The following is a 14,902-nucleotide window of genomic DNA, read 5'->3' as shown; positions in this document are numbered from 1 at the left end:
CATGTGAAATTACATTAAGCGTAAAACCAGCAGTATAGCTTCTGTGCCGTTTAGGTGACATTTTCAAAATATTTCCGCTCCCTTCTTACTTAAAAACTACTCAACAGGTACTTTTACCCAAACTGATGGGATTTGTATCTGGCAGAATGACAAGAAATTAGACCGTCAATCTTGGAACGCCTGCTATTGTTAGCTGGGCGAGTTCAATATACACAGGTGAGAGGAATAGAAAGGAAAGGTTCCGGAATGGTTTCCAACAGAAATAATTAGATCGTGGAATGGCTTTCAGTAGGGAAAAATGGGATATGCTCTCTGACTTATTCCCGAACCGTGGAAGGAGTTTCACTGCTTATTTTTATGCTCCATGTTTTATTGAACATTTTGTTAAAGGACAGATTAATTTTTATCAATTTATGAAACAAAAAAAAAAAAAAAATCATAGGGAAATAAGTGTTTGCAATGTAAAATTGTATGCTTATTTAAAATTTGCTTAAAGGCATAACGTTTTGGCGAAATTACATAATTTTGTGTATTCCAACAAAATTTAATATTTATTAGAACTCTTATTACAGTAAAGTAACCGAGTATTACATGAAGTTACAATACGTAACTGTAAAGTTTTTATTTACTTAAGGTATTGTAGAAAATTGTAACTGTAAATTTTTGATATTTATAACATTTACCTCTAATATGATAACAAGAAAACATAATTACTTAACTTTTCTTTTATCTGGTACCCAAAATAAATAATGTGTTTTAATATGATATATTTTGATGGAGCTTTAAAAGACCTTTCTTTATACGAAAAGAGTATTGTATTCACTTGTGAAAGAACAAATTCAGTTTACACGGAATAAATTTGTTTCATGGAATAATGTCCAGTTAAAAAGTAAACAGTACTTTGTTATACTTAATTAACCAAAATTATTTAACATCAATCCTGTGCACTGCTTTCGGTTGTTGATTTAGATATGTTACAAATTTAGAGTTGACTCATTCTGAAAATTAACTGTAAAAGGTCTTTTAATGAGTTAGACCATTCAGTCATTGGTAATCAAAAGGTCTTTCAAATTTGATTTTTCAAATGCATTGATTCTAAATGCTGGGATATAAATGATTAACTTAATGAATTTGCATTATTACAGAAGTGTCAAACAAAATTTAAATTATGAAATAATGAGAATTAATAAAAATTTTCATAATAATTATTTCTTATTTAGTGTTTTATAAGAAAAACTAAAAAAAGTGTAAATTTAACACAGAATTTTCAAAATTGGGTAATCAAAATTGAAAAAAAGGGCAGAAAATCAGTAGGAATAATACACTTACTAACAAAATGCTAGCTACCCTCACAAAGCAGGAGCCCGTTCATAGTAGGCGCTCACTCCCGGAACGACTGAAATTCCCTATACTCAAAATCCCTTTTCCTTTCTCCTCTTAGCTCATCCCTACTTTCAGGTACCATACCTACAAATCTTGGACTCTTCCAGTAAACAATAGCATTGGTTCCGGGATTGAGCGCCTACTTGCCAAGAAAAAACAATTCATGCTGAAGGGGAAATACGTCAGAGTCCGTTATTGCAAGGCAGGTGGAGTCGTTTCCACCTTTGAAAAAAATTGCAGAAAAGGCAGGGGTGGGGAAAGGCTGGGTCCTAGAAGATTCATGGAATGGCAGAGGAGAGAGACTATTCAAACTGATGAGAATGTTGATTTGAAAGGGGGAAGAATGTTATTGTTCTGAGATCTCGTTTAGGCATGTAGGGTGAATAAGTCATGTAGGTCCGTTCAAGGGAAAGAATGTAAACAAAATAACGTTCGCAAAAAGCAACTGAGTGGTCTTTTATGTGGGAACAGCACCAGTCTATGCACAATGACAAGGCCATCCAAACTATGTGCAATGACCATCATAGAAAATATTTTATTTTTAGCGCACCTAAACGCCGCACCCGCTGAAAATTTAAGTTTTAAACACGTAAACGCCGCAGCATTTCTTCCGGAATTTACGGTATGTTTCTTGCATTTCTATAACACAACGGTACCTAGAGCCATCAAATTTATCACTATTTCAGCATGCAAAATAATTCAAATGTAAGAAAGCAACTTACATATCAATATCAAGTACATTTACCTAATATAAACATAAACAGCAAAAAGGAAATTCTATAAAATAAACATATATAGTTAACAGCATGCAATTCAAATAATACTCAATAAGTAAATATTAATTTGTATTACAAACAGTAAATTCTTAGATGATCAAAAATAAATAAATGAGAAAAGATGAGCCAAAAAAACTTGTGATGTGAAAGATGAGCAAAAATAAATAAAATAATTGAAAATTAAAAGTAAATTTAAGTAGATAAATAAAAGTTACAAATATTTAAATAATGAAGCACTGGGTTTCATGTTATTTGGGGTTTCAGCTGAAATTACAATCTCAATGGAAAAATAAAAAGTGATTGAACTAGGCTCTGGTGCGCTCTTACTGATTTTAAGCCCTCAATGAGCAGCATATGTACTGTTTTTAAGATATAGTAAAACGTTAATTTTACTTTTTCCAGCACATCAGTAAACAAAAAGGAAATTGTTAAGGCAGGTGTAAATAAAGTAGAGAGAATGCTAGACCAGTTGAGAATATGGGAGCATCTTTTCTTTTGCCCTGATGAGAATATGAGAGAAATTTTAATAAAGAAACATGGGTATGTAAGCAATGGAAGAAGAAATAAAAACTCTGTAACAATAATCCTTTGCTGATATTAATCATAACTGCCAAGCAGACTGTCTGACGAACGAATGAATGCCCCTGAATCTGCAAATTGATGTGTATGATGAGAATAAACCTAAGGTTCTCTGCTAGTGACCATTTTCATTTCCTGTATTTGGTTGCATCAGCCTGAAGGAGTTCTTTACCATGTAAAGTTACTATAACAATTTTGTGGGTGTTTGAACTGCTTATCTTAAGCTATTTTATATCACTATTTTATTTAGAAATATAAATGACATTTTCACTTTCTCCTCATTCTAACAAACTGCCAACGCTGAATCAGTGGATAAGAGCGAGGTGACAAGGAGAAATTTACCTGTGTCCTGAATGGTATCCAAATAAGGTGTCCTAAATTTGTTACATTTCCTGGAGGCTAAATATTTAATGTGTGGGTTTATTTATTGTCTCAACTTCATCCATAGATTTGTTTCCCTTGCAAAAAAAGCCATCCTTTTGAAGTTAATGTGAATTTCTAAGACTTACTTATTGCTAAGATAAAATGAAACAAGATCAAAAGAATTTTTGGCTGAAATTGTGTTTTATTTTTCTGAAAAAGAAATGCAGGAGCTCGTCTTAGTTAGGGCTTTTGTGTACTCAAGTTAGAATGATTAGTTACCCCAAAATTTGAGGAGTACCTGAGTACCAGTTTAAGCATCTAAATTTATGTAAAGTCTTTTTTGAAAAATAATCACTAGCTCTTGAACTTCCTAGAAAATTAACTGAAGTGAAAGAAGAAAATAATGTGTGACAGGTTCTGGTATAAATTTTGCACATAGTTAAATGTGCTCATTATTTTACATAATTTTTTTGATATTTTGTTATGTTTCAATTTTAAGTATGTCCTTACCTTATGTAAAATTTTCTGTTTCTCTATTTCTGGTAAATTCTATGTTTCTGTTAAAGGTAAATCATTTTAATTCGATATTTTGCTTTAATAAAGTCTGCGTGAACTTTTTTAGATGCCGTGAGCATTAGCATAGGCTATATAGTTTTGCCTTTTGTTTGTATTTCGTTTTTTCAAGAAAGAATCTCACTCTTAACTAATTCATGTATAATAGTAAAATGTAAGCTTTCTTCTTGCTGTCATTATGAATTTTAATAGGCGACAACTTTATATACGACAACTTTTGTCGTTAGTAAATATTCAAGCTCTCCATGAATAACTAACATGACTTGGAAGTTGTTGGAAAATGGCTTAAATTAGTATTATCGAACTTATGAAATAAACTAACTTGAAAGGTTGGTTAAGAGCTGGAACCAGAATTATGCCATTAGCTGAAGCAAATGCATGATATTAATGAAGATCTTTATGGCTTTAAAGAATTTAGTTTAAAAAATAATCATCTGTAATCAGAAATGTTTTTGATTTCAGCTGAAAAATTTTATTGCGTGCCCGCATACATTTTATGTGGCTTGTCCATGGCGGCATCATGAATTTTTTTGTAATGTGATGTATATTATATTGAACTATTATCCAAGATACGGTGAGTTATATAATCATGTACAGTCAAAAGTCGTTAATTCGGACACCCATAATCCAAAATGATCTATAATCCGGACCTCAAAGCTAAAATCTTTCTGCGCATGCGCCGCATTGACGCGTGCGCATAGGCATTTTACTCGTGCGCCCAAGACATTTACGGCTGCGCATATGCATCTGCGCAAGTGCAGAATACGTTTTCGCGTGCGCGTTTAATGTATAACGGACGGTTTAAGCTAAAATTATCTAATTATCTATATCAGTTAATGTTGATCATTGCGTTGTTCCTTAATCTTCGAATTGGATCCGGCTTATTATTTTTTGCAGACTGTAAGAGCAATTTTCTAAAAGTAAGCTTGAACTTTCGATTATGTCAAATAGAATTTCCGATGCTGGAGCTCCCAAAGGATCTACAAAACGAAAGTATGTTTCGATGTCCATCAAACAAAAAACGAATTGCTACAAAAAATGGATAAAGGCATATTCTTTGTTTATCTAACCGTTCCGAAATCTGTTTATCAATTTCACGCTGCTCTGCGGGGGGGGGGGGGGCATAGCGGCGCGCAATGAACTGGAAGTTGATTTGTCAACACTATCGTTATCTTCAGGGCAGATGTTTTTATTTTATTTGGCTTATAATTCCTTACTAAATGTAGTATTTAATTTCGATGTACTCCGTCTTTGATATGATTTAAATCAAATTCCTCGTCATTATAAATATCACGAATACAAATCAAATAGTTTTCTGGTTGCAATTTTCTAATTTCGGCTATGCGTAAGGTATGCTTTACGCATCCGCGCGTTGAAAGAAATGTTTAATAAAGTAAACAAATAAATATTAGGCTTCTTTTTTGGTAAATTTTGATACCCTTTAGATCATAATTGCTCATTATTTTATAAATTACGGTTTCATATTTTTAATTTTATAATTTCTGCATGCCATCTTACCAGATTTAAACTGATGATCTATTATCCGGAAAAATCGATAATCTGGAATCGCCGAAGTCCCGACAAGTCCGGATTAAAGGCTTTTGACTGTAATGCATTTTTCATGGTGGGAGTCAATAGTAACCTTCGAGGCTTTGTAAATCATTTTTGCGGTGTATTGTTTAAGGGGGTCTCAGCAACCCCTATACCGACAATGTTAAATTGGCCATTTTCAATGTACTTTTTCTCAAAATTTGCTGTAAATACATGCTTGAAATGTTTTGTGAAATTAAAGTATACCTGATTATACTGAAATGAGCTTTTGAAACATTTCGGATTTTAGAGTAATTTACAGAATATTTTGTAAGCCATAGTAAAATTTAGCACTTTTCTAATTTTTCTTCTTAGTTTATCACAAAAAGCTCATTTCAATAAATATTAGGAAACCTAATAAAGAAACCATAAAAATTTTAGATACCTGTCAGCAGTAGTTCCTGAGAATAAGTACATCCACTATAAAAAATCACGTTTGGTGAAAAACATGTTATGTAAAAATCCTCATTTATCAAAGCATTTGATGACAAATTAAAATTAGTATTTTTACAGTTCTAATTTTCATAGAGATTAAAGAATGGTATTTTTAGAAAGATAAAAGTGTAGAGAATTTGAAAATGCAAAAATCTGAAATCGCCATTTTTTTAAAGATTTTGGGTTTCAACACCCCTTAAATTTTTGTGATTTATTTTTTATCAAACCATTATAATAGCAGTGATATTGTTTAAAAATTTATCAGTATCAATATTTACTCTAATTATGTATTCTTACTATTTGTTGCATTCCCTGTCACCAATGGCCCCCCACGCCACAGTAGCCAAGTGCCGGCCAGCAGTGATCCATATGGCAGTCAATGTGTTAATATATATTTTAAAGAATCTCATTGGATTTGGTGTATTGTTGTGAGAGATGCTGGGCACTTTTTTCTTTATTATTATCATTGATATCGCTTCCTTTCTTGAAAATTTTTTTTTGAGAGAATGGGTCATCTTATTGCTGCCAAAATATGTAAGCATGCAAAATAAGAAAAAAATGTTATTATTTCAGAAGTAGGAAACACTGAAAAGAGTACTAGTAACCTTTAACGGGTAGTTAAACCTTATAAAGTTTTAAGTTTTATATATAAGCTTATATAGCTATATATATTAGTTTTATATATAATATACTGTAATATCTGCTATGTTAATTAAATTTAAAGAAAGAAATGAAGGAAAAGCAGATTTCTAAGAATTTTTCATTGGCTGTTTAATTTTTTTTATCTGTGTGTGCATTTGTGTCCGTATGTGAGTGGTAGTTTAGAATTAATATTAACATGCCAGTTCTTTTAATTACCATATGTCCACGAATAATCGAATAAGATGCACACACGATTTTTTGGATGCACCAAAAAAGAAAAAAATGTTCGTGAATATGGGCCACATATTTTCATCAAGCCGACTGAAAGCTTAATTTACAGAAAGAAGATCTTTTCCCTGGATTATGAGCACAAAGAAATATGATACCGATTCACAGTTATCAGGAAAGGAATCTGAGCTGCAACCTGCAGATTTTGCATCTTGTGCCTGAGTGCGTAGTAACACATGTCCAGTAATTTTTTAATGGGAACGATTGAATCGGTTAGCAGAATTTAGTTCTACGGCAGAAAGAAAAACCCATGATCTAAGTATGTTATATAAAACAGGGTTGCCACTCAAAGAGGAGAATGAAATTCCCTGACTTTTCCAGGTTTTCCAGGTATGTTTCGAGAAAATTCCAGTCTATCCGTGTAATGTACATTGGCTGTGCTAAGAGTTAAATTAATTATGGTATTACTTGTACTGTGTAGCAAATTCACTTAATTATTCAATAAATCCCAGAGGACATTTATTCATAATTATTCTTGGTACACTTTGTTTGATAATTTTGTTTACTTTTCCGCTTAAAAAACTTAATAAAATTTAAGATATATACATTGGATAACAACTGTACGTTTTATTTAATTATTACTCATGATCATCCCCAGTTGAACATGAGGCTAATCACAACACAATGCTGAAAGTTAGGTTAGATTTTAGGTAAATTTAATTTGTGTGAGGTGTATTCTTAAAAGGCACCTTAACACTTGAAAACACAAATGTAATTATAATAGGAGTTGTTTTCTCCACTGAAGATTGAAATTTGAATCTGCCCAATCTGGAATAAAATAAGGCTTTTTCTGCAGCTAAACGAAAGAAAGAAATCTATTTAATGATATTTTTTTACTTAATTGAGGTATTTTATATTTATTTCGCAGCATACATAAGGAAAAAATATGTGCATTAAATTTCGTGATGTCATCATACTGCTAGAATTAATTTCAGGATTATGCCAGATAAAATTTCCTGAAATTTGGAAATATTATTTACTAATGATAAATAAATTTAGAGGGAAGAAGCAACATTAAATGATATGAATAACATAAAAATAAAGTTAATTACTTAAAAATTTAATTAGAATAATCAACGATATTTTAGCGAATATAGTTATATATGGTTATCCTAGATGATTGATTACTATTTTTTTATTTTACTGCAAAATGACAAGGTATTTATTAAAAAGAAAAGAAAAAAAAGATTTTGTGGTAAAATCCTAGTATACGATACGGCCTTCGCATGATTTTGAAAATTGTCGCCAAGAACAAAATGACCTGTTTACTGCTCATCATCATGTCGCCAAATCCCGCTGTACCATACATGGAGATCATTCTGACCAAAGAACGTCTATATAAAAAGCGGAGGGAAAATTTGCCAAGGGATTTGACGACGGAACGGCCAGAATTTCCCTCTCCGCGATGTGTACAGGAAATTGAGAAACACGTGTTAAGAAGAAACGTTCTTTGACAAAAAAGAAAACTATGAAAATCTGTTTTTAAATTATTGCGAACAATCCAAAAAGAAACGTTTTATCAAAGAATGTTTTTTCTTGGATTTTTCGCAATAATTTTAAAAACGGATTTTCGTAGATTTTTTTTCCTCCCATCAAAATAACTAATCCATGAATTAATTTACTTGTGCCAAAAAATATTTTCTCTTCCTTTAGAGTTTAAAGACATTTTAAACGATATTCATTTTATGAACTCTTGATAACGTGACCTTCGAACTTCGACACCGGTTTCGAGCTTTGGCGACAGATATATCGCGTATGCACAGCTGTTTCCCGCTATGGAACTGAGCCACGTCTGTTGCAGAGAGGTTTTCCTTCTTTATAATACATATTTTTTTAATTCCAACCTTTATGGTACTGTATACTAGGATTAAACCCATTTTGTTTTATACGAGAACAGGTACTTTCTTTAGTTCATGCACTGCACATGCGATTCTCGAGGTTACTGGAAACCAAAAGTTGCGGGAAACTAGCTTGCCTTAAAGACAATCAAATTGGAGCTGCAAAAGTTGGCTCTATGCCAGCTGCCCAAATGACACTCACCTGATACACAATTCGCCAAAAAAGTGATCTCTTCCGACGTCGGTGCAAAACTCGCCTTTTTTGACGGGATTGTTGTATGAAATTCCCTGACTTTTCCAGATTTTGACTAAAACACTTAAATTCCCTGACTTTTCCCTGAATTTTTTGGTCAATTTCCAAATTCCCTGACTTTTTCCAGTTTTCCAGGTAGCGTGGCAACCCTGATAAAATTTTATTTGTTAAGCAATACCTTCAGTCGGCAATAATCACTTACACTAAATATGGATTTAAAAGTCCCGAGTGATCGTTTAAAATCTACCAGCAATCTAAAAAGGCAGATAACTTACCACACCATGGCACTTCTTCCCACCAGGATTTATTATTTGAGAGGAAACAGTAGCATTATATAACATTATATTTTCTGGGGATACCATAGCTTCAAAAAGAAATAATTTATGCCGACCAACTTGTGTTTACCTGGCCTATATTGCTTTGTTTTTCATAAGCTACACACCTCAATTTTTCTGATTAAAATTATCAAAGAATCCTGTGCATGGTATTCGTGAACATATGGTAATTAGCCAACATTTTTTAAAATAGCCAGTGATAAGTTGCCTCTCTTCAAAATTATACTATACTAGTTGCAAAGTTTGTAGTAACATAAGAAACATCTTGGCAGGAAGATGATGTTATTTTGATTCTTATCCCACAGCTGATTTGGTACTGTAATTAACCTCTTGACATACAAATGAAATTCAGTTTTATGTCCTCAGAAACTGTAGGAGTGAAACATTGGAAAATAATAATAATAATAAAACCCAAGCATTGAAATATACATTTTTATACTGTAAACTCCTTTTGAAATGACCACAGTTTTATGTTGTCTGGAATGCATGGAAATCTCTTCTGACTTTAATAATAAATAATGCATCCCATGTCACTGTATAGCCGAAGAATTTCTGGGACATGTTAAAATCTGTTTTGATATTGGATAATAAATGACACATCCAAGCTGACATACGTTGAGGAGTTAAAAGTTTTTGTATACTTCATTTGACTGCATTCTTAATCAAGCAGATTTGTGCAAGTTCTTAGCATTAAACTGTTGCTTTAGTAATCTGATGTAAGGTTAACAATGAGGCATGTCCGGGAGGTAAGTTCTCTTTTGTTCTGCCACTGCAAGGACTCTGTACATGCGCATTATTCTTCCTTGATGATTCTTCCTTTCCACTGATGTTGTTATGATCGATCTGTGTTGTGTTTATAGTTTTGGTTGATCATTAAAAATGTTTAAGACAATTAATGAACCTGCCAACTGTGAGATTCGGTCTGTAAATACAAGGGACATGAAGCATGCTGAACTTAATTGTCAAATTAGTATGATTTATGGTGAGCATACAGTAAATGATAGTGAGAACGTAGGTTTGAACATTCAATGGAGAATTAACAAATGTGCATCTTTAAGCCTGGAGCGAGTGGCCTTCTGTTGTTAATGCTGATTTGGTGACGTGAGTTGATGAAAAACTTTGAGGAAATAGATGCCTTACACTATCATTGCTTCTTGATGAATTTCCAGAAATTTCAAGAACTGTATTTTATTGTTAAGTGGAGTTGTTTCCCACTGTTTAGTAACTGTAAGTTCGATACCGAAAATGCTTACAGATGCCCCAAAAAGCAAGCAACTTGGCAGTGCTTTGATATTTATTATCCAACGCAGTGATAAGAGACATTTTTGAGCCAATTAGTGACTAAGGACAGCCATTGGGTTCATTATAATCCCAAAATCAAAAACAGTAGCAGATGGAATGAAGACATGCAGGATCTCTGAAAAGGAAAAAATTCGAAACATCAACTCAGTAAATCATGTGCACCTTGCTTTAGAATATGAAATCGACACTGTTTGTTGAATTTCTTTCTAGAGATGAAACCGCCAGAGCTGCTCAATAGTGTGAGACTTAGAAGAAACTTCAGTATGTACTTCTTAACAAAAAGACAGGAATGCTTAGTCAAGGTTCTGTCTTGCTTCATGACAATGCTTGGTCCCATTCAGCTGTTATGATTTAAAGGCAAACTAAGGTATTTGTTTATCAGCAGCTCTATTTTTTCGCCCACTGCAGCCCAGAACGGCCGCAATCTGACTACCATTTTTTCCTGTTCATGAAGTATCTTGGGGATCTGTGTTTTAAAAGAGAGAATGACACAAAACACTGTGAAGGTATGGCTGTCATCACTGCCAAGAACTTTCTTTGAGGAAGGAATATGTAAGTTAGTCACTTGCTATGGTAAACATCTCAACATCAGTGGGAACTATTCATGTGTAGAAAAATATCTTAAGAAGTGAAAATAAAATTGGCTTGAAAAACCATTTGTATTCTTTTCTCTAAAAATGGAACTTACTTCCTTGACATGCATCATATAAAACAGGGCATCAGTTATAATACTATAAATTTATTTCATGATTACTGATTAACAGTTTTCTTTTTTAGATATTGGTACCATCATGAATGTGCGAGAAATAACACCTCTAAAAGGATCTGTGTCATGGACAGGGAAACCTGTGTCCTATTTCTTACACACAATTGATCGTACAAAGGTATTGTAATGTCTTTTTAATAAAATACCATTGTTTAAGCTGTACTTCAGTTATAAATTAATTGGGGAAATGTTGTAATAAGTGACATTTATAAGGGAAGAAACTAGAAGACGAGAGGAAAAATATGTGATATGTGTAGTGAAGTATAACTTCTATGGAACCTAACATAAAAATGTATTTCATTGCATTCTTAACTATAATGTAAATACTGTCGTAATAGAATGCAAAAATGTGTATAATTTAGACAAAGATCTAGATACTAAAGAAGTATTGCACAGAATACTTCATGTGCAATGAGCCTTATCTGTTTTAAAGTTGAATTTACTTGTAACGACACTTTATAATAGGCAGCAGAAAAAATGTAAATTATGGGTGTTAATAAGAATATGTGAACGTATGTAGTAAGTGGCACTCACAGCAAAGTCATGGCAAGCATAGGAATCTAGTGTTTGTCCTTGCTTAATTTGAATCAATGTTATAGAAGGTTGTTGCATATGAAGTGTGGGATGTGGTAGTGAAACTTCAGGCAGCAGAGTTCTGTGAAATCAAAGTATGCATCTTTAAATTCATTACACGTATCTCTCAATGAGATACAAGTGCATTCATGCAAGTTTTAAGTATATCAAATGTGTTAAGAAATATATAGGCAGAATAATGAAACAAGAAATTCATAATTAAACAAAAACTGCTTTATTGAACTGTGCAGCTTAGCAATGGTGAGCAAGCAAGTTAACACAAAATGAATGTTAAATTTGTGTTACCAAAACCTGAAACAATTACAAATTATTTTTTATACATAACGTGGACTGTAACTGCTTCTTAATAAAATTGTTTCACAGGAATTGAATGATAGAAAACTGTATGCATGCTGGTAGCTAAATTTGCATATAGAGCAGCACAAACTGAAGTGGTTGCAAAGTGCATTGACTTTTAGCATACTACCTTGAAGAAAATAGACATTTTTAAACAGTATTGTTGGTGTGAGTAAAACTCGGTTATTACATGCAACCCCCAATTCCAAATGACAGTTAATGGGAGGATATGTAGCATCAGCAGAGAAAACATATGAAGGAAACATTTTCCAAAGTTAGAAATTGTGTGCTGTTTTTTCGGACATGAAAGGAGTTTTGCTTGTAGATGTATGTAAAGGATCCAGGATCAAGAGGGCTGTGCATTACCAAAGCCTTAAGAAAGTGCGTCATGCAGTTCAGCATATTGTGCCATGCTTACCAGGTACGGTTCTTCACAGATCTGCCTTTGCATGAAGGCTGCTATATGGCAGTTTCTAGCCGCCTTTGGTTAGAAAGAAATCACGCAACCTCTTCAGCATCAAAACCTAGCTGCAAATGACTTCATCTGTTCCACAATGAAATTTGCCCCTGTAGCCAGTAGCTTGAAGACAACAAAGGCAAAGAAGCAACCTGTCGCAACTTTTAATTTTTTGTGATGGTTGCAGTAACAGATGTTAGTCATTTGTAGTGAAGGGTTTCATGATAATTGGAAATGCTGTGGTAGAAATTATAGCCTTGTAAAGTTTTTGGTTTACTTAGCAGTAAAAACATTTCTTTCTTTCTTTTTTTTTTTCCCTTGTAAGTGTGTTGATTTCTGATTGTCATGTCGTGCATTTGATTTAACAATAGGTTTAGAGGAATGTGTATAATGTCACAATAAATTAGAATAAAAGTGTAAAAGAAGAAATGGAGATATTATGCAGTACAAAGTCCGAAATCCAGACATCCGTTATCTGGAATGTTCTAAAATCCAGATTTCAAAGCCACTTTTTTTTTTTTTTTTTTTTTTGTGTGTGTGTGTGTGTGTGTGCTTTATACATGCGAATTTGATTTTTCCTTCCATAATAAAACGTGGAGATTTTCACGTAAGAATTCTGATTCTTAATTTCACTTAAGCACTAAATAAAATACCTCATTATGAAAAAACAATCATGTAAGCATAAATTTGTGAGATTAATAATTTGGCTCTATAGCTGAGTATCTACTTGGCATACATCTCAAACCGAAACATTCACCTATTTTATATCCCTGATGCCGACCTGGTGAGTCATTATTTATTATATATTTTGCTTTCATCACTGCATGTTTGTCAATACATGAGAGCTTCAGTAATAACTCATGCAGTGATATCTAAACTTTTTTATACAGTACAGAATCTGAAATCTGGACTTGTCAGGACTTTGGCGATTCCGGATTTGGGATTTTTCTGGATGTTAGATCATCAATTTAAATCTGGTAAGAAGGCATGCAGAAATTACACAATTAAAAATATGAAATCATAATTTATGAAATAAATAACAATTCTTATCTAAAGGGTATCCAAATTTACAAAAGCTTAATATTTATTTGTTTACTTTATTAAACATTCTTTCAATATAAGCTGTTTAAGTTGCTTCCACCAAAAATTCGTAAAGTTCTTTTTTCTTATCTCACATACAGTTGACTTTCCTCGCATAATATCACACTCCTCGCATAATTTTGTGAGGGTTATGCTTTTATCCATTTTTTGCAGGAATTCCACTTTTTGTTTAATGGACATCGAAACATGGTTTTGTTTTGTATATCCTTTGGCAGCTGCAGAATTGGAAACTCTTTTCAACATAATCGAAAGTTCAAGCTTAATTTTTATAAAATTGCCATAATAATAACAGTCTGCAAAAAATAATGAGCTGGATCAAACTAGAAGATTAGGGAGCAGCACAGTCCGGTGCATTAACTGAAATGCCTTAAAATCAGTAAAGATAATTTTAGCCTAGCATAATAGTGTCCGTTATACATTATTGGCTGTGTATCACTATCACTAGATTGGCGATGAAAGCCAGGTTGTTTTGCTAAATTTTGTCTTGCTCCTATTGCATACTGAATTAAGCCTGAATTGTATTAGTTTAGTTATTTACTATACCTACATTTCTTTATTGCACATGCTTAAAACTAATCTGAGTCCTGAATAAATAAACTCCCTCATATACTTATACTTAATGCTTTATCTAAGGATGGCGCTAAATACCGCCTCATGCAGTTTCTACGATTCCTAAATTCTGTTACAAAGTGCCTACCTAAGTTCTAAATTTTCACTGCACCTAAATTTTGCATCCCAGTGCTCTCCAGTGCTTTCCCTAAATCATAAAAAACCTCTCATCACTTAAATTTGCCACTCGGTGCTTCCCCAAATTCCAAAAATTTTGTCTTCCCTAAATTCTGCTGTCTGGTGCCGACATATTCTGCCACCACTTCTGGGTTTATGGTGAATAACATATCGGTTATTGTTAATTAAAATAGCACTAAATGTAATCGTTTGGTCTATGTGTTTCATTAACAAAATCTATTTTTAGCATATGAATAACTAATAAATAACTGATATGTTATTCACCATAAACACAGAAGCGGCGGCTGAATATGTCGGCACCGGACAGCAGAATTTAGGGAAGACAAAAGTTCTGGAATTTGGGGAAGCACCAAGTGGCAAAATTAAGGGATGAGAAGTTTTTTTATAATTTAGGTAAAACACTGGGATCTAAAGTTTAGGTACAGCAAAAATTAAGAACTTAGGAAGACGATTTGTAGCAGAATTTATGACCCACAGTGTCTGCACCAGGTCTAGCGCCGGCCGTAGATAAAGCTTTAAATATATGTGTCTCCAGATACATAAA

The 14,902-nt window shown here is 33.0% G+C and overlaps 1 protein-coding gene across 2 annotated transcripts in view; it reads left to right on the top strand.

Moving 5' to 3' along the window:
• gpp (DOT1 like histone lysine methyltransferase grappa) overlaps nt 1–14,902 on the top strand; it is a 280,396-nt gene that overhangs the window by 182,690 nt on the left and 82,804 nt on the right. For both annotated transcript variants that reach the window (XM_085809864.1, XM_085809863.1), the window contains exon 11: nt 11,135–11,241. In XM_085809864.1, the coding sequence (XP_085665990.1) occupies nt 11,135–11,241 (107 nt within the window). The remainder of the gene's footprint in view (nt 1–11,134; nt 11,242–14,902) is intronic.

This window comes from Stegodyphus dumicola, chromosome X2, assembly GCF_044657685.1.
Source record: "Stegodyphus dumicola isolate Sdum_Otavi_A_Nest chromosome X2, ASM4465768v1".
NCBI lineage: Eukaryota > Metazoa > Arthropoda > Arachnida > Araneae > Eresidae > Stegodyphus > Stegodyphus dumicola.
Note: the sequence above shows the minus strand (reverse complement) of the source record. Positions and strands in the feature narration are given on the sequence as shown.